Source organism: Ischnura elegans, chromosome 3 (genome assembly GCF_921293095.1).
Source record: "Ischnura elegans chromosome 3, ioIscEleg1.1, whole genome shotgun sequence".
NCBI classification, from domain to species: domain Eukaryota; kingdom Metazoa; phylum Arthropoda; class Insecta; order Odonata; family Coenagrionidae; genus Ischnura; species Ischnura elegans.
In genome coordinates, this window is record NC_060248.1 from 75,870,684 (window position 1) to 75,889,661 (window position 18,978).

An 18,978-nucleotide genomic window follows, 5' to 3' on the forward strand; every position below is an offset into this window, starting at 1 on the left:
ACTTTTCGAAAGTTATGACCACGTCCCTAGTCGACATGGTGCTATGAAATTTATGTTTGAAACATGTGGGATATTAGACGCTTATTTAATCTTTGTACAGACTTCTGTAACTTTGTAGACTTAAGTAACTTCTCCATCACAAAACTGTAGTGATCAGTTGCTACATCGGCAGTACTTGTCAGTGCCTCTTGAATTTGCCCCTGATTTTTTGCTACCTTGGCAACACGCTTAACATTTGAGAAACGTGGGTCCATAGAGCATGCTCTATGCGTGGGTCACATGAAAAAACAAAACAATCATCCGCATTTTTCCGCACCGGTCGGAATTAAGATTTTTAGTAAAATGTGGTCGGGATGTGTAATAAGCAGCGTTTTTAGTAAACAGCATTCCTCCCAATGAAAGGCATGGAAAAATTTATCCCTGGAGAAAATTGCAATTATATAGTGAATGAGGTAAATTTTAACTTGATTGATACATTTCCGTGTTAATATTTACTAGTATTACCGACCTTGTGGGGGACAATGCATTGGTGGTGGTGGGATTGGCTTGAAATTTGTGAACGTTTTGGAGGTGCGGGGTGCACCAAGCTTCGCATTATATTTCAGTGCACGCTAGAATGAACGGAATGAACATTCTTAAGGTGTGCTAAGTTCAGTTGCAATGGCTTTGGTTGTTGCTCTCTCCTTTAGGCATTGCTCGTGGATTTACTGTGAATGACTGTTCAGCCTCGCAAGCTTCAGAAGGAGGAAGTGAGTATAAACCTTAATGAGCACGTTATAGTAATGCTATATTAAAACTTCCTTGCTTTCATTATCTAGTGAAAGACATCCGTCTGATTGTTGCGCATTTTTGAACGATTTGATGACTGGGACACATTTTAGTATAACTTAACGTCTTACGTAATGCTTACGAGCTTAAAACCCATGAAAGGAAGTGAATAGTTTTACTATGCTTGTTTTGGAGACGCGCGGAAATGACTTTTTGTGGTTAAGTTTTCCAAGGTCGCTCCGGCGTGGCAGGAGATTAAGTGCAGGCATTAGTTAAGAGAGTCGTACGAGTATAATCTATCAATGATTAGTTAGTTAGTTCTCTGGGTCACCTAAGTCGTGTTCAATACGTTTGCAGTTGTCCCTGCCCCAAGATAGCTTCAAGGACAGGTAATGGGGTCTTATGAGCGTAGCATGGGCGGATGTTGCAATCGCCTTATCTATTCTGATCTTATTATTCGTGCATAAATGAGGTGCATGTTTATTGTTAGCTTTATCAAAGTATTTAAGTTCTACCCTTAAAGAATATGTATGATGCCTATATCTATTAAGTCTTATCATAATATTAGTCATCTGATATTATTTGTGTTGCTATGTTATGACTTCTTCTGCCTTACTGAATGGGCTATTATTTTCAGAATGGCCGGGAAGCCCAGGAACCTTGCAACTTTATCTAGAGAGGAGATGAAAGCATTTCTGTGTTCTTTTGATACCATTGTGTTGGACTGTGATGGTAAGTAGAACATACCGACATTAGTCCTTTCCTTTTCATTGATACCTTAGGAATGGGATGGAAAATATAAAGAGCTGATTGAGCTCAGTAGTAATAAGCCTTTATTATTGATTAATTCTATTTATGAAGTGTGTACAGAAGTAGCTAAAAGTGGCTTGTCTCTTCCTGGTTCATAAGTAATAATACCCTATAAATAAAAAGTTACAGCTTAGGATATGATTTCAGCTTGCTAAACATTAAGTCGAGTGTTAAATGTGAGAATTTACATATTGGTCTCAAATGAGGGTATATTTTGGGCCTTCATTCTTCGTACTTCTATGCATACAATTACCTCTTTCTTAAGAGTTCACATTTATAAATCATTAACATTAATTTTCTTTTTGTTGATCTTAGCAGTAGGTACCTTCACATTAATTGCCCAGAGAAAAATTGAAATGGCAATTATTGGATTTCACTGCTATTCACTCAGTTGGATTGAACTATATCTCATTGACCATTCACCTTTTTGGGAAGAATATCAAGGATATCAGCTTATAGGTTGCTAGGAATTGAAGATCATTTGCAATGAGGTGCCATTTGCTTATTTTGGCTATCATTTGAATCTTTTCCCCATTGATGAAGAGAATTTCTCTCAATCTTTCACCTAAATTTCTTTTTGTCATTTAGTCATTTACGATTATGTACAAGTGTGGCAAGTAATGCATTTATCAATCTTTATCCCTCTAATTGCTCTGGTGTACGATGGTATCTAGACTTGTTTCATCGGGGTTATGTCACCACCACAATTGTTCTGAATGAGGAGGTTTTTTTTGTGAGATATTCATTCCATGAGCTTCCAAAAGTTGCTGTCTTTACTTGCACCACTAGTTATAATCGAATTTACTCTTTCAGTGGACTTAGTGTAGCCCATAATCAGTAGCCTAGCCATAATGATAAGCAATCAATAAATGCTAAAGTAAACATTAGTGATGGTTTATTTTAATGGTGAAATGCTCATAAGCATCTATTCATGAAAATATTTTCCAAAATATATACATATACTTAGGGGTTTTTTATTCCTACCATGAGTAAATAATGAACCTTTTTTAGATGTGGGTTAATTGACATTAAAAAATTTGAAATTTTGAATCTTAGTCAAAGACTGGTTTGTGAATGAGGAGAGAAAGAAAGACTCGTTGTTTAAAGTAATGCCAAGTTTTCACAGCAGGAAAATTTGCTGTAGGGATGGCGATTTTATCATTTTGGCTTGCCCTTTACTCCTAATACTCCATGTATAAATTTTTCTGTTTACGATAGTTATGCTAAAAGTTTTTTCATCATGAAAAGTCACTAATCATCACAAAATTTTCATCAAGAAAAGTCACACATCATTCAAAAATTATTAGATACATATTTCAGAAAGGATATGTGAAAGAATTGGGACTGAAATGTGAAAGTTGGTTGGTATTTTCATTGACAAGCCTTTCATGATCATTGCTTCTTTTGTTCATGCTGATGAGTAAAAACTATATTAATGGGTCTCTTTAAATAATACTTTATCTTTCTTTTTTAGGTTTTCCATTAAAGGTAATAAAATGTCATAAGTGTGATAATGCTGTAAGTCTATAAATTAGAATTTCACACAAGAATTCATGTAGGTTTTTCCTAAACATATAGCTATTCCTTTTTAAATATCATGTGTAGTTATTTAGATTTTTTTAGACAGTAATGAGTAATGCTCTTATTTTAAAATACCTATTTAAAAGCTTCCTTACAGAGTTTTGTGTCAGTATGTAAAGGTGCCATATAATTATCTATTCTTGAACACATGTTTTCAATCTCTTTTAAAGTTTACAATGGCCTCCTTACTAGGGGTGGACGGGTCAAAATTTTAAGGTTCGGGTCGGGTCGGGTCGGGTATTTTTTTTGACCCTCGGGTCGGGTCGGGTCTCGGGTCGGGTCGTATCCAATAATTTGATCATAATTTTTTTCTTGAAGCAGAAATGTCAAAAAATATGTTTATGAAGGCCAATAAAAGGAAATAAAAATAAACAATCTATACCTAAATGGTAGATTAGTTTAAGTGTATTCACTCAAAACAGAAATGCAAATGCATATCTGAAACAGACTACTACAAAAATAACACAAATAAATACAATACTAAGTTGGATAATGAGGTCAAGGTAAAACAAACATCTTCCTGTATTTCCTGTAAATATATCCCAAAGTCAATTCTTCCAGTGCACTCAATTTCAGATAGGCTATTATTAAACTCAATGGCCCATATTACAAATGTTTAAAATCAATGACAAATATACACAAGAAATATTTTGTTTCCATTAATGTGTTACTCTTTAATTACAAAAGGTTAAAGAAACCAAAAACTCAGTCTTAAAAAAATAGAATGATAACTGATGAAAGCTAATAACAATTATCACTATCCATTAATATTTGCCTTATAATAATGACTTATGTCTAGTTATTTACTATTAATTACACAATCTATAAATTATTAGTTTTTTGCCAGAAGTGAAAAATATTAAACCTATTTTTTTTACACTAATAATACAAAGGATGAAAGTAACATGAACAAATGAAGTAGTCCTTCGTGTAAATATAATCTGGAAATAAAAATTTGAGTTTTAACACTTCAAAAACAACAGCATTCCTGTCTTCTAAAAGTTTATTATACATCCAAACTTTTTAAATTTTGGTGTAAGAACACTAATGGTCACTAAGAAACATATCTAAACTTAGAATGAAAGGAGCTTAATATTTGTGTTGTTGCTAGTACTAATCTTTCATATTCATTACGTGATTTTTCGCTTGCCGTTGGATTTTTCAGCATGATTCAAATAAAAATGAATGCATGTACATACTGAGGTCAGTGAAAACTAATTTCATGTAATAGCATAGATATTGTGTCATTGTTGCTAACATATATTTCAACATGAAATATTTTCATACAACCGTTCTGTAAATGCACATTTTAATTATTTTATTTACTGTATATACTTAACCTCAACCCGTTTCGACGCCACACTCACGTCATTCTAAGGACGTCTGGCAATAAAAATTGTAAAGCAAGGTCTTAACTATACAATTCTCTTGAGGGTGCGGGGACATGGGAAGGAGAACGTTCTAGAAGGGTTCAGGGTGCACTTGGGATTCGTTGGGAGAGTAAACTGGAAGAAAGGGCAAAGAAAGTCGGATATTCAGGAATATGGTTCCTATTAGCTAAAAAAAAGTCTGTACCCCAATGTACACCGCATGGTTCCGATTGGTTTTATGGCCATAAATCTCTGTAAAGGCCAATCTTAACTGCCACACACACTACTCCACCCATTTCCGCTCTCTTCCCCGCACTGTAACCTTGCAAATATTCCTTGCTCTCTCCTTTCTCTTCCAGTTTGTTCACCCAGGGCACTCCAATTGCACCAAGAACCCCACAGAGCGCTCTCCATTAATTCGAAGAAATCCTTTCATTTACAACTGCAGCACATCAGGTTTCTTTCCAGACCTGTTAAAACGACTGGACTATGACGTTAAAACCGGCCGAGACAATTAAAAACTGGAAGATTGATAAACGTGGGTTTATTTAAGTAATTTTAGCAGTGATCATGATTGGCTGATTGAAGTAATGGGTTAAATAATCTTCCAGTAAGTCGACGTGTCGACAGTAATTTGGTTTCGTTTTTTATGCTTTCCGTATGGAAAATTAAATACACCGAACCCTTCTGGAGTTTTGTAAACAAGGGGAGTGGAACGCGTTTGGGCAGGGGTAACATCAAGAGTTGTTATATGAACGGGTAGATGGAAGGAAAATACTCGTTCCGTATTCTAGACTTCGCAGATAGCCGCTTAAAATAGGCAAAAATGGAAAGCATGGCTATTTTTATAAACTTATCCTCACATATATAATTTTAATGAACTTATAAGTTTTTATAAAAATAAATGAACTTATAAATTTTTATAAAAATAAAGCTGTTAATATTGATTCCACTCCAGCCAAAAACAATCCTTTTAAATCAATGTTAAACATTTCTAAGATATCAGCTGCTGAGATAAAGTCGTAGTCGCATTGACAACAGCATTGGCATCTGCAACGGCCTTTTAAGAACAGGTCGGGAGTCTCCTTCATCTATGTCTCCGTAAACTAAAAGAATGATATAAATATCATCATTTACCTTCACAAACCTTAATGAGGTTAGTAGGGATGGGTCGAATAGTAGATTTCTCGAATTCGAATATCAAATCATTGCTCGAATATTCGAATACCTCGAATTTAGAATACCTCGAATACTAAACGATGAATGTGAAAATGTTTGACTAGGTCGCTTATGCAGCAGGAAACCCAAGATTTTGGCGAGTAATTGTGACTGCCTTTAAAGGATTCAAACAGGAATTTAGCTGATTAATGGAATATTTTAATTTTATATAAACAATAGGGTAGTTTCCTTCATTAAAGGAAATGAAAGGCATTGATTGTGATTTGTTACCCACCTTTGGTGTATTCATAATATACAAAATATTTGGTTCTAGAAATACCGGTTTAGACCAATGGCAATGGCCAATTTTATCCTCATTTGAAAAAGGCCAGATTGGCACCCATGTAATGCCACTCCAGTTGACATCACAGTGACCTATTTTCTACACGAGAGGATAGGAGTTTACATCGTCTAAGGTTACCAATGCATGCATGAGGCACAAAGATCAGGGAAACATGTCTTAATAATCACTTATTAAAACTGGCTGTGGTCGGAAAGTTTTCTTCGCTTGATAAGGTATTAATAATCCTTATTTTAGCCAAGCGCTACCAGCTAGCATGGTACTCGGCTACCTGCTAGCATCCTGCGTCGTGTTAGCGCTCAGAGCCTCGCCCCAAGGTCACCTCACTCGCGGCAGCGGGAAGCAGAACGACGTCACGCGGAGTTTTTCCCGGCATTCATACTTACCCGTCGCGTTTTCGCGCGCTTGAAAATTTTCACTTTTAATTTAATCGCGAAAAATAGATATCGTCTTATAAAAATCTAGAATCGTTAAATACGTACTCCAGGAGTATTAATATTTCGATTGAGGCTATAAAAAATAATAGGAGAGCACCGCATTTGAGCATTACGCCAAAATGCTAAGCCTCCGTCGTCTTTCTTCGTCTTTCCGGCATTTATTTTCCTGCGTAAAATGCTTAAATAAAGTCAGAAATATGTCGTGTTTGGTCTTATTCTTTTTTAAATTACGCGCTTATTACTAATATTTCAATCCAATAAAAGCGTAATATCTATAGCCGAAAGTCATTGTTAGACAACTTTTGGGCTAGTAGATGACTCATGCAGCAGTTGACCTCCAGAAATGGGGAACTTCGAAGCAGGTAAGCAGAAAAAGGCCAGTGGGTGAGTAGAGGGGGGGCGTGAGACAAGTTTTTATTTTTCTCGTGTAACATGATATTTTTTTCGAAGCTAAGGCCTTCGTAATAAGATCCCTGCGTGAGCTGGGACCTTATGTTTGATTTCGGAGAAGAGGAAATCGTCGGAGGGGGTGGGGCGAACGCTGAATGGAGGGGGAAAGCAGATCGTGGGAAATGCGCCAATGTCACTATCCCACGGCACTGATGAGTTCCTCCCTATGGTAGTTTCATCTCCTGAGGAAGAAGGGTGAAACGCGATTCTATTTTTTTACGGTAACTTGATATTTTTTCGAAGCTGAGGTCTTCGTAATACGATCCCTGGGCAAGCCGGGACCTTTTGTTTGATTTCGGAGAAGAGGAAATCGTCGGAGGGGGTGGGGCGAACGCTGAATTGAGGTGGATAGCGGATCGTGGGAAATGCTCCAATGTCACTATCCCACGGCACTGAGCTTCTCCTGATGGGGGACACCTGGGATTTTCGGATTTTTTTCACCCGATCAATTTCGGTTCCCCACGTTGAACTCTATTCACCGCTCTAACCCGCGAATTTGATGTAGTTCGTCAGCTTGCCTAAAACGGCGCTGCATGCACTAAACGACTAGAATTCTCCTCATTTTTTCGAGTCAACTACCAACGACGTGCGAGCGACAGTGTATGACGCGAAATTAAAAGTACATATTCGAGACGGCACCTTTGGCATAAATATTCCAGATCTCGAATATCGAATACTTTCTAGTATTCGAGTATTCGCGGATACTATTCGCACATCTCTAGGGGTTAGGCTTTAAAAACTTTTCAGCCTAACCTGGTGCCTAGCCGAGAAGTTTTATTCGTTACCGCAGGTGCTAAAATGGATAAGAAATGGAATATATGCCGTATCCCATTTGTCAAGTTATTATCGATCGGAAAGAAATAATATTTCAGCCCAATAACGCATATATGTATAATGTTCAGCTGAAAATATGGAAGTCAATACCAATCACCCGTGAATATTTCTTTATAGTCCCTACTATTTCATAGTTCAGTGACGGAGTCAGACTGAAACGTAATTGGGCCGGCAGTCGTCACGACTGCCTGTCGCCACTCCTCGCTACTGCGTAGATATTAGAAACTACTTTCTGCCTTTAGCGCCCTTAATTGATGCTAGCCTTCTAATGTCAGCTAGTTCTGATTATTGCATTCTAATATAAAATAATGTCTAACTTTAACGTTACTTAGGTTTTCTTAAGATCGCCATTTACATAGAAAATATTCGCTGGCTTGTATTTTACGACTTTTAACGCCATAAAATGTATGAAATATGTTATATTTTGAGAGCGCTGTCACAAATGATGGCCATAATCAATTTAAAATGTTGCTGGGGACAATAGAAGTTATAAAAAAGAAAAGTGAAATATTTTTCGCGATGGATAAAATTCTCGCGATTTTCGACCCGACCCGATTTTGACCCGAGATTTGAAACGGCCCGACCCGAAGGTCGGGTCAGGACGATGACCCGACCCGACCCGAAAATTTCGGGGCCCCGTCGACCCCTACTCCTTACCTATTCATTCGGTAAAGTATGTCAGCATATATTTAAAATTGTCCTTTTTGCCCTTTAAAACTGTATACTGCAGGAATTATTTGTTCATTATAAACTCGGGAAGAACATTTTTCTGCTCATGGTTCTCAGTGCTTACCATCTAGTGTGTTAATGGGCTCCTTATAGATTTTGTCATTGTCCCACATTGGGTTAAATGCTCGTTCTTAATACTCACAGCGGGAAACACTGAGAGGCATGTACTATTTGGCTTGCTTCTTGATGATCCTTACGTGGAACTATCCTTTCTCTTTGAGAGGGCTAGTATTCCTTTTTTTGGATACATGAAAAGTGCCATAGTGTGAACCACTCACAGCCAAGTAGAGCTGGCGACTATTACTCTGTGGTGTTGTGTGACTTCCAGTCATGCATGTGTGTAATACAGCAGGGCTAGGCTAAATACAGGCCAAGGAGTATATAAAATGTATAATACTGCTCCAAATGTATTTGAAATATGTAAATAATATCGCTCCAAATGTATTTGAAATGCATAATTCTAAACACCTTTTGACTTAGGTACTAGGAAAACTAACTAAAAAAAGTATTTTAACCCTCATATGGATTTGCTGAACCGTAGCGGCGCTCGTGGTTTTAAAAGTGGTGTAAAAATTTTCCATTCCAATGGATCATTTTGAAATTTTCATTAGTCTATTTTTTCTGCTTTCTTCATCTACATATAAAATTTTGTTTGCATAGTGTCGATAGTTTACATTTTATTGGCCTCTAATGAAAAAAGTTACGTCGTTGGATTTACGGCGCTCAGTATTTCCTCGTCGCTACGTCGTGGACTGCACTCTCTATGTTAATGTCAAAGCAATTATGTTTCGTATGAAATGCTATAATCTATTTATAATCATAGTATTTAATTTTTAAACTTCATCCTTTTACAAGAATAATTCATAAAATCTCATGGCTAGCCAAAGTTGTTTTTTCCTGGGCCTCCTACTTAGTTTTGCTTGGGCCGAGAATTTCCTCGTCGCTACGTCAGGGACTGAGCTCTGAACGCTAATGTCAAACCAATTATGTTTCTTATGAAATGCTATAATCTATTTATTATCCAATAATTATTTAATTTTTTTAAACTTATAAACCAAGTGAAATTGTTTAGCAAAAGGAAAATATTACAATACCAATTGTGCTTTCTCTTTTAGCTAAGAGTCATTTTGTTTGCCTCGATATAATTTTCATTGACAAAACTTCATCTTTTTGCAAGAATTATTCATAGAAACTCATGGCTAAGCTTGGTTGCTTTTTCCATGGCTTCCGTCTTAGTTTTGCTTGGGCACCTTCTCCACTCTGCGTCCACGTACCTGCCATGGTGATAGTTACCTTTGAGTAAATCCCAGTGTTACTCTGTTACCAAGCAGCAATTCTAAGAAAATTTTAACACAATGCATTATCCGAATTCGTAGAATAATGCTTCCTCACCGTCGTGTGAATATTTCTCGTTGAATGAGCAACTGTAACTTGCAAAGAGATTCAGAGGTTCCACCGACTACCGTGAAGAACACATCGCACGGTTACTGTTATATGTCTTGTACCTCTCATTCGAAAATATTCCTTTTGCGGCTACGATAGCCTATACAAAATTGCTGACGTTTATATAATTACCGATGACGTGACAGTTTACCTCTGGGTTGAATTCAAGATAACTACCCAACTAATTGTGTGATAGAAAATAATTTCTTTTTCCTGACCATTAGTTCAGTATTTATATGGTAAAAATCGAGTATTTAATGGTAAAAATCGTTTCATGATGAATAGGAGAATAGACAATTTACCGTGAAGTGAAAATTTGTGAATATATTTCTCGTTTCTTTGTGTACTCAAATGCACAGATATTTTATTCATTGGGGGTTTTACTAAAGTGAAGGGGTGAGTGAGGAGGAGAAAGGAGAAGGAATGCCGGGTAGGTCGTTTTGAGGTGAAGGGGTGGTAGTGTGACGACTGCCAAGGATCAGGGAATACCCAGATCATTAGGCCAGGTAAGAGTAGAAAACCCTTATTGCAAAAAAGGTTGGGAGTGCAAGGAGAAAATTAGATACAATAGCCTGCTTTTTATTTATCCTTCCATCGCTGCATGAGGGACAGGGAACAAAAGCCTTGTCAAAACGCCTCACGGTGGCCCTCCCTTCATTCCAAGAAGGTCCAGCTCGGGTGGGTCATTAGGGCGGAGAGAAGTTCAATCAACTTTTGTGGGAGGGGGGAAGAAGGCGGTGAATGACGAATAAGGAATCTTAGTGGGAAGGTATGGATAGTCTCAATGTTTGGGTCAGTGAAATGCTGCAGAAAGAAAAGTTGAGGGAAGTCCTCTCAGCTTGAGGGTATTTTTGTCACCCCAGAACATTCTTCCTTCAGTCCCTCACGCAGAGCTGGACGAAAGAAAATAGGCTCCTGTTCCTTCTTCCCTACCACCTATAACCCATATTTCTAAGAAGTTATTTTCTTGGATTTCCCACCAATCCAGGAGTAAAACCTCATCTGGTACACTCCCACGCATCACATTTACTCGTCCAACTCTAAGGAAACGTCCTCAGTGAGCGAATGGGGCTCCGCGGTCGGAAAAAAATACCGGCTCTTCTAGCTCCACCTCCGAAGCGGCGTTGGGTTGTTGGACACGTCGCTAATTATCCCATATTCGTTATATTTCAAAACCCCTAAGACTTTATTTTTTTAATTGCAGGTTAAAAGCTCCCAGAATATTCGTAAGATTTGCCTTGATCGCCAGAATCCTGTAAAAATCACGAAAGTAACACTCGTCTCTTCTCACTTCACCTACAGCTGTTTCATTATTAATGTTTAAAAACTTATCCTTCTGTATACACTGCAAAGATAACACACATGGGTGGACACAGTGAAGCAAAATTATGTCATATGGGCATAAACGAATTTTATTCGGTACTCATTTTTAGTATTTAGATGCATAAAAATATAATCAATATAAACATTAAAAAGGAGAGTTTGTCTAGCACTGCATATCAGAAAAAATATTTCAAACAACCATTACACACGAAATTAAAACTTTCATTCGAAAATAACAGACAAAGGGAGCAGAAATAAAGAGCATTACGGCAAAAAATGGAAAAGAATGCAGCGTTCAAGATTTTTTGCTTTAACTTCCACAATAATGGGTTGAATCTAGCAAAACACGGTGAGAAATAAAGTTAATAGATGTATTTACCATTATCAATCAGTAAACTTGTAAATTCGGGCTAACTTTGAAAGATAATAAGAAAAAATGACGCGGCGCCGTAAATCCTACGACGTAACCAAATTTGTAAATCCATATTAGGGTTAAGTATCTTTTAAAATGCAAAATAGATTTGCTTGGAAATTAAGAGATCCTAAAAAAATATAATCCGCCTTTTAACGTTATGGACAGTTGCAATCATGAAGAAAATTATTCTAATGAAAACAAAGTAATCTCTGAAGCAGAATGCTAAAGAAGTGTTATCATAGCTACTGCAAAAGGTTTTGCTTATGTATTTTTTATTTCGGAATGGGAAAATACTAAAAATCAGTATTTGAAATATAAAATACAAGATACATTTAGGTTGTGTATTTGAAATACCAAATGAAAATTACAAAGGTATTAAAAATACTTGTATTTGAAATGCTACCCAGCCCTGTAATATGGAAACTTGCTTATGCCACAGCTTTTGCTACCGAGACTTGCTGCTGTATATCTTATACCATGTAATAGCATGGTATCACCCAGATACAATTATCTTCCACTTTCTGTCAATCAGGGTTCCTGCTCAACCGTGAAAACGTTAAAGCTGTGAATTTTGTCATAAAACCTTAAAAATCTCTCCAACTTGAATGTAGATCTACGATTGACAGATAAAAAGAAAAATTTGTACGTCGATCATGTTTCAAGATCAATCACATGCATACACTGTCCACGAATTTATCTCTACACATGTATTCGAAGCGCAATTATTGGTCCGTGTGCCATGACTACACATTGATCTTGAGCCTGTGATCGGAAGACTGGTAAACTAAGTGTTCATTAACTCTGGCCAAAATCGCACACTTCTTCACTTCCCTGCCACCCTGCTCCCTCCATTTTCCCACTCACAACCTTTAGCTGGCCCTGAATTTTGATATCAATAGGTGACGTCATGAGAGAGAGCACTTTCATTGCTGTGTTTGCATTCATGGCTTCTGTCACGTTTGTTAAATTTTTAGTTGACGTGTGTAAGTGATATTGAGCCAGCGATTGTTTCGTGATCAAAATTTCTCCCTAAAGTGGCTTATCAACAGACTGTGAATTTGACGACATTAAAACCCTGAAAACCTGGCAAAAGCTGTGAATTTTATTATTTAGTTAGAGTGGGAACCCTGGTCAATGCCACCCCCCTTTTCATGTGGCATCAGGGGTCTCAAGAATGAAAGACGAAGGGGTAGGGAGAAGTGTAAGGCTAGGAGCAGAACAAGGCCCGAGTCCTAATTCATTGGGGCAAATTAAGGAAAAGGACTGCTCTGATCCCAATACCTCAAGGAGTTTAGAATTTCCTTATTTTCCTTAATGAGCACAAAGAGATGATACTATGTGGATGCTGAATAGAACCATTGCATTAGACGTTTGTGGATCGAACCATTCAAGGTCTGAAGGCATGTTTACACGATACATTAACAAGTACGAGTTAATATCTGTTTGCATGAATGATTTGTCTGGGCTGGAACAGAATATGCACAGATACAAGAACTAAATGAGAACAGGTTCTATTTTCTGTACATGCATTCGCACAAGTTGGGTGGTAAAGCCTGAATCACACGATCATTTTTTTTCGTCGCGAAAGTGATCACTATCGCGATCACTAGGCGAAATGATCGTCGGCGGTAATTGTTGTTCGCGATGGCAATGAGGATTCCCATCGCACTTTTCATCACCAGTCCGATCACTTTTTCCGTTGCTAAAACCATCACTAACATCACATATCAGCCAATCGGAACGCATGCCCGTATGGAGCGATTGCAGCGCAACGTTTGAAAATTGTGGGAACGACATAGATAAACCAACACGTTATATATTTTCGTGATGCGGGTCCTATGACAACTAGCTGTGATATCGGAAATGATGCGAAAAGCGACGGCGGGAGAGACAGTGTGATTCAGAAAAATGATCACTAGAGCGATCGCTTTTCGCGACTGAAAAAAATTATCGTGTGATTCAGGCTTAACACAGTGCATTTTCATGTTCATGCACATGCTCACACATTAATCATTAACTCATATGGTTTAATATAACCATTTAAACAGGCCATTATATCTGTTAGTTGTATGTTATGGATAAGCTGATTTTGTCTTTCTCTGCAATTATACAAATTGACTCGAAGGTCTGGTGACTCCTAGGCAATTGTACACTTTCCTCAAGTACCAAACTACCTGTCTATTTTACATGTCATCCTTTTGACGTGCTAGTTCACAGTAATGTCAACCTATATTCTTGATTTGGAATAGCATAAGTTTAGGATGGATGTATGTTCAGACAACCTAGTTCACAGTGTCCTTTTTGAACTCCACAAAGCATCATCTGGTCATCCTTGGTCTGGGAAAGAATAATGCTCCGAAATTTGATGTTACAGTCATAGTCTTCCCGAGTATTTTTCCTCTAAATGGAGTTGGAATGCAGTCCTCATCCTGTCTTTTCCTTCAAATTTCACCCTCTGATCCATCTTTTTCTTTTATTTTATATGGTTTTGATTTTCATTGAATTGTAGCCTTTTATTATGTACATGATACTGTCTTTGCAGTCACTAGACCCTCTACAGGAGGGTCATAATAATTGATATGGATAGTAGCACTGCTTTAGCATCATACATACCATAATGTCTGCGGGAGACTTTCAACTGCAGTTGGACATGAGAAACACTATTGCTTTGGTGTCATAATAATTTAATTTCTTTGAGTTCTTCATCAGGCTGAACTAAATTTCATGTCTCTAGAAAAATCCAATGAGTGTGGAGTTTACAAATGTTGTTGTATGATGTAAAAATGTAGATCTTATGCATACTTTCGTTAGTCTTTGGTCTTTGTAATCGCCTTAACATATGAGTGGCCCAATTTAGAAATTAATGACATATTTTATACTTTGGATAATCATGTAGTATTCAGGTGAATTTGTCTGCAGTAACAGAAGTTTCTGCTTTTGGTCTTTAATTTTAGGTGAAAACCAGCTTTGATGCTAATATTTTTATTTTATTTTATCTCTCCTACATTTGTTGTGTAGAGTTGTTGGAGGATTATTTTCTATGGCTTTTCTTAAACAGGGTTGCCACTCAACCATGGAAACCTTAAAACCCTGAATTTCGTCTACCGTGAAAAAACCTGGAAATAGCCGTTAATTTCATCATAAAACCTTGAAAATCTCTCGAACTTATAGAAAAAGAACTAAAATTGACAGATCAAAAGAAAAAAAAGATAATTCGTTCATGTTTCAAGGCCGAGCCACATACAGACTCTGTCCACACATTTATCTCCACACGTATATTCGAAGTGCAATTATTGGTCCTTGTGCCATGACGACACATTGATCTTGAGCCTGTGATTGGAAGTCCGGCTCACAAAAAGTCCATTAACCCTGGCGAAAAATCAGACACTTCTTTACTTCCCAACCTCACTGCTCCCTCCATTTTGCCACTCACAACCTTAAGCTTCACCTAAATTTTGATATTATATTGATAAGTGACGTCATGAGAAATAGCACTTTCATTGCTACATTTGAATTCATGGCGCCTGTCGCGGTTAATTAATTTTTAGTTAACATGCGGGCGGTGATTGTTACATCATCAAAATTTCTGCCTGAAATGGCTTATCAACAGACCGTGAATTTGACGATATTTAGACTGTGAAAACCTGGAAAAAACCGTGAATTTTATAATTTAGTTAGAGTGGGAACCCTGTTAAAATATTTTGAGTGAAAGCATGCTTTTTCCTCATATATTACTATGCTGTACTTTTCCTTTAGTAGCAGCTTTTATTTCAGCATTAAATTTTATTGTAAAGGAGCTGCTATTGTGTGCTTTAAAGATCAGTATAATTACTTATATCATTTAGCAGTATAATTCTGTATTATTTTTTGCTATTAATAGTATGTAATGTATTTGAATCAGTGTTATGCTGTAATTTCTGTGTGGATTTCAATGTGGATTTCTTTCTTTTGTATTTCAGGAGTTGTGTGGATGCCTGGAAAAGAATTTCCTCGAACTGATCATGTAATCAAAAGACTAAGAGAATTGGGCAAAAAGATAATATTTTTCAGTAATAATTCCATGTCAACTAGAGATGACTACATTTTGAAGTTTTCGAAGCATGGAATACCCATTGAAAAAGTACATTTCTGTTTGAAGACGTGATGTGTTTATGCTCATTTTCTTGAGATTGCCGTAATTGAAGCCTTATTTTTGATTTCAGGATGATATAGTTCTACCCACTGTGATAACTGGTGATTACCTCAAATGTAAGAATTTCAGCAAGAAAGTGTACTTGGTTGGAAGCAATGCTTCTCAAAAAGAAATTGAATCATTTGGAATCAGAGTCATCAGAGAGGTTAGCATTTAATAATTATATTTATCATGTTTCTCATAGTGTATGTTAGTAGAAAGACCCAAGAAGTGAAAGATATTTCATTTTCATAAACATTTCAAAATATTCTCTTTGAATTGAGCCTCCTGTTGATAAGATAAGCCTTGAAAAAGCATAAGCAGAAAGTATTTTCAACTCAAATAATGTATGGAGGCTGAAAGTATTTACAAATATGTAGTCCCCAAAGGTAATTTGGCAATTAAGGGCCTAGAGGCTTGAGGGGGACCGCTAGAGGTAACAAGAGTCTTTCCCTCGTCCACTCTGCCGATTGGTTAATTAGCATGAGCTGTAATTAAGTTGGACTTTTTATATGCATATATTTGGGCTTCTTCATTTGCATTTAAAATTTATAATTAAATCATCTAGATAATGCATGTGCACATAGTTCTCCCTATTTCCTTTGCTTGTATTGCCTATACATAGCGTTTCACATTTAGTTGACAGTATGGGGTCCAATTGAGATTTGTTTCTTAGGTTTTTCTGTGGGGCACAGTGATGACAATGGCAGCATGAAAATAAACATTGCATTATGCACTGTTTAACGATGTTTTCTTATGAAGAAAGGTGCACTGCATTTGTTGGTGTCTTTAGTTTTTCAATATAAATTTTCGGAACGTCTGTAAAATACATTTCCTTAAATTTTTAATTACAATCATGAATGTATTATTATTTCTTTTTCATCTTCTTCTGACTATTGTCGCTTAACCAATATTTATATTGGAATGAATCTTTTTTAAAAAATTCTTCGTACTACATATTTTCTCTTTGAAAATCTTCACTGATTTTACAGTAAATGAGTTAAACTGTTGTTATACAATTGTAACTCTCTTAGGGATAAGAAAATTAAGATTTTTGTTTGGTAAAAAGTAGTCTCCTACTTACAGCAGACTCCTGATTATCCAGGTTCGGCTTATCGGTGTTGCAGATTATCTGTGCATGAGTCAACACTACTCTGATGTTTTCCTCGATCTTTGTAAAAAAATATAGTACGCAAAAGCAGCAGGATATATGCATTTTAATGCATGGCTACACCAGGCCCATTATTTCCATGAGAATTCCTGTCAAAAAATAGAATTATTATATTCACTTGCTGAGAAGGAATGTTTCAAGTTTACTTGGACATCTGATCTAGCATTGCAGATGGCAATCAGCGGCAGGAAAGAAACTCTAAGAGTAATTTTAGAAGATTCTTGAATTTTAAATGCATTGTAATAAACGCAAAATGTGATATACTGCTAACATGCAATTATTGCCCTGGACTAACATACGGTTGAATATGGCTCAAGGGAACCGGAGATTTCGTCGCACTTGGGCATGTTTACGCTGTGACTAGTCAAGGTCAATCTGGAGAGGAAGGGAATAGTAGAAGTGAAGGTAGCGAAGGAAATAGAAGTAGAGATAGCATGAGTCATAGCCAAGCACTTGCTTGCGTAGACAGTTTGCCGTAAGCCCTGGTTTCCTATATCTACGTCTGGGCGATGGGGTGATCGTGCGCCAGTTGCCATCACAAGAGTTCCGTGTTCCTGTTTTCCAAGTGTCGTGGTGCGCGTTCGCACTCAGTGACAACGGATCTGCATCCCGGGCAACTTGTGCGAGATGCGGCGTGGTGCCTGATGTTGTAGTTTCCAACGAGCCGAGCTTCTCACTTTGTCTTTCCAACTCCTTGCGTGCAGAAGGAAAATTCTTGAGCAGAAAAGGAAACTTTTGGCAATGCATATTAGGAAATACGTACTTCTTTGTTACATATCCTGAACAGAGATCACTCTTACGGGTAATTAGTGGTTTACTGTATTTAACTTTTAAAGGATGAATGATAATTTACCTTGTAAAATCCTATATAGAGCATTAATGCTAATAGGGTGTATCTCAGTTTATGGTCACTATTTTTGCCCAAAAAAGATTCAAAATACACATTTTCATGGAACCAAGCACATTTTGCAGAACTATTGCTTTATTTGTATTTGCAGGAAATCTGTGCTTATAATAGGGTGGTTTCCTATTATTTTTTTATTGCCTAAATCGAAAGATTATTACTCCTGGAGTACGTATTCCACGCTTTTAGATTTTTAAATGACGATATCTATTTTTCGCGATTAAATGAAAAGTGAAAAATTTCAAGCGCGCGAAAACGCGACGCGTATGTAGGAATGATGGGAAAAAGTCCGTGCGATGCATTTCTGGTTCCCCCTCCCGCCTTGTGAGGTGACCTTGGGCGAGCCTCTGAGCGTTGATAGGACGCAGGATGCTAGCGGGTAGCTGAGTACCTTGCTGGCTGGTAGCGCTTGGCTTAAAAAAGGTTTATTAATACCTTATCAAACGAAGAAAACTTTCCGACCTTAGCCAGTTTGAATAGGTGATTATTAAGACATGTTTCCCTGAGCTCTGTGCCTCATGCATGCATTGGTAGCCTCAGACAATGTATAACTCCTATCCTCTCGTGTAGAAACTAGGTCCCTGTGACGTCACGTGGAGTGGCATCGCATGGACGCCAATCTGGCCATTTTCAAATGAGGATAAAATTTGACCCTTGCCATTCGTCTAAACCGGTATTTCAAAAACCAAATAATTTGTGTATTATGAATACACTAATGGTGGGTAGTGAATCGCAATCAATGCCTTTTGTTTTCTTTGATGAAGGAAACTACCCTATTATAGGAGGCTAGGGCTGTTTGGTAGAAAGTTTTCAATTAGAGCTATTTTACGAAATCTATCCTTATTACGATTACAGCTTTCCCAGAGAGCAGTCAGGCTGCCTAGTGACTGAGTACAGAACATTGACAATTGAGCCTTGTCAGGATAGAAAGGGAAAGAAAGATTTGAATTGTTTTATAATCATTTTCATTATTTCTTAATTCAATTACAGTTTTAATTTTTATTGATGAGCCCTAAAAAGACTGTAACCAATGCAATTTCCTGTTGATGGGAT

General features: G+C 37.2%; 1 protein-coding gene across 7 annotated transcripts in view; it reads left to right on the forward strand.

Annotated features, from left to right (window-relative positions):
- The first annotated feature begins 235 nt into the window (after positions 1-235).
- The window catches only part of LOC124156028 (4-nitrophenylphosphatase-like), a 29,340-nt gene continuing 10,597 nt past the window's right edge, over positions 236-18,978 (forward strand). Inside the window, exons 1-5 of one of the 7 annotated variants that reach the window (XM_046530318.1) lie at positions 237-452; positions 690-749; positions 1,406-1,500; positions 15,639-15,799; positions 15,882-16,016. In XM_046530318.1, the coding sequence (XP_046386274.1) occupies positions 1,407-1,500; positions 15,639-15,799; positions 15,882-16,016 (390 nt within the window). In that variant the 5' untranslated portion in view covers positions 237-452; positions 690-749; position 1,406. Of the gene's footprint in view, positions 453-689; positions 750-800; positions 1,158-1,192; positions 1,241-1,405; positions 1,501-2,049; positions 2,070-3,052; positions 3,097-15,638; positions 15,800-15,881; positions 16,017-18,978 lie in introns of those variants that run through there. The other 6 variants (XM_046530315.1, XM_046530319.1, XM_046530316.1 and 3 more) reach the window with 6 other exon arrangements.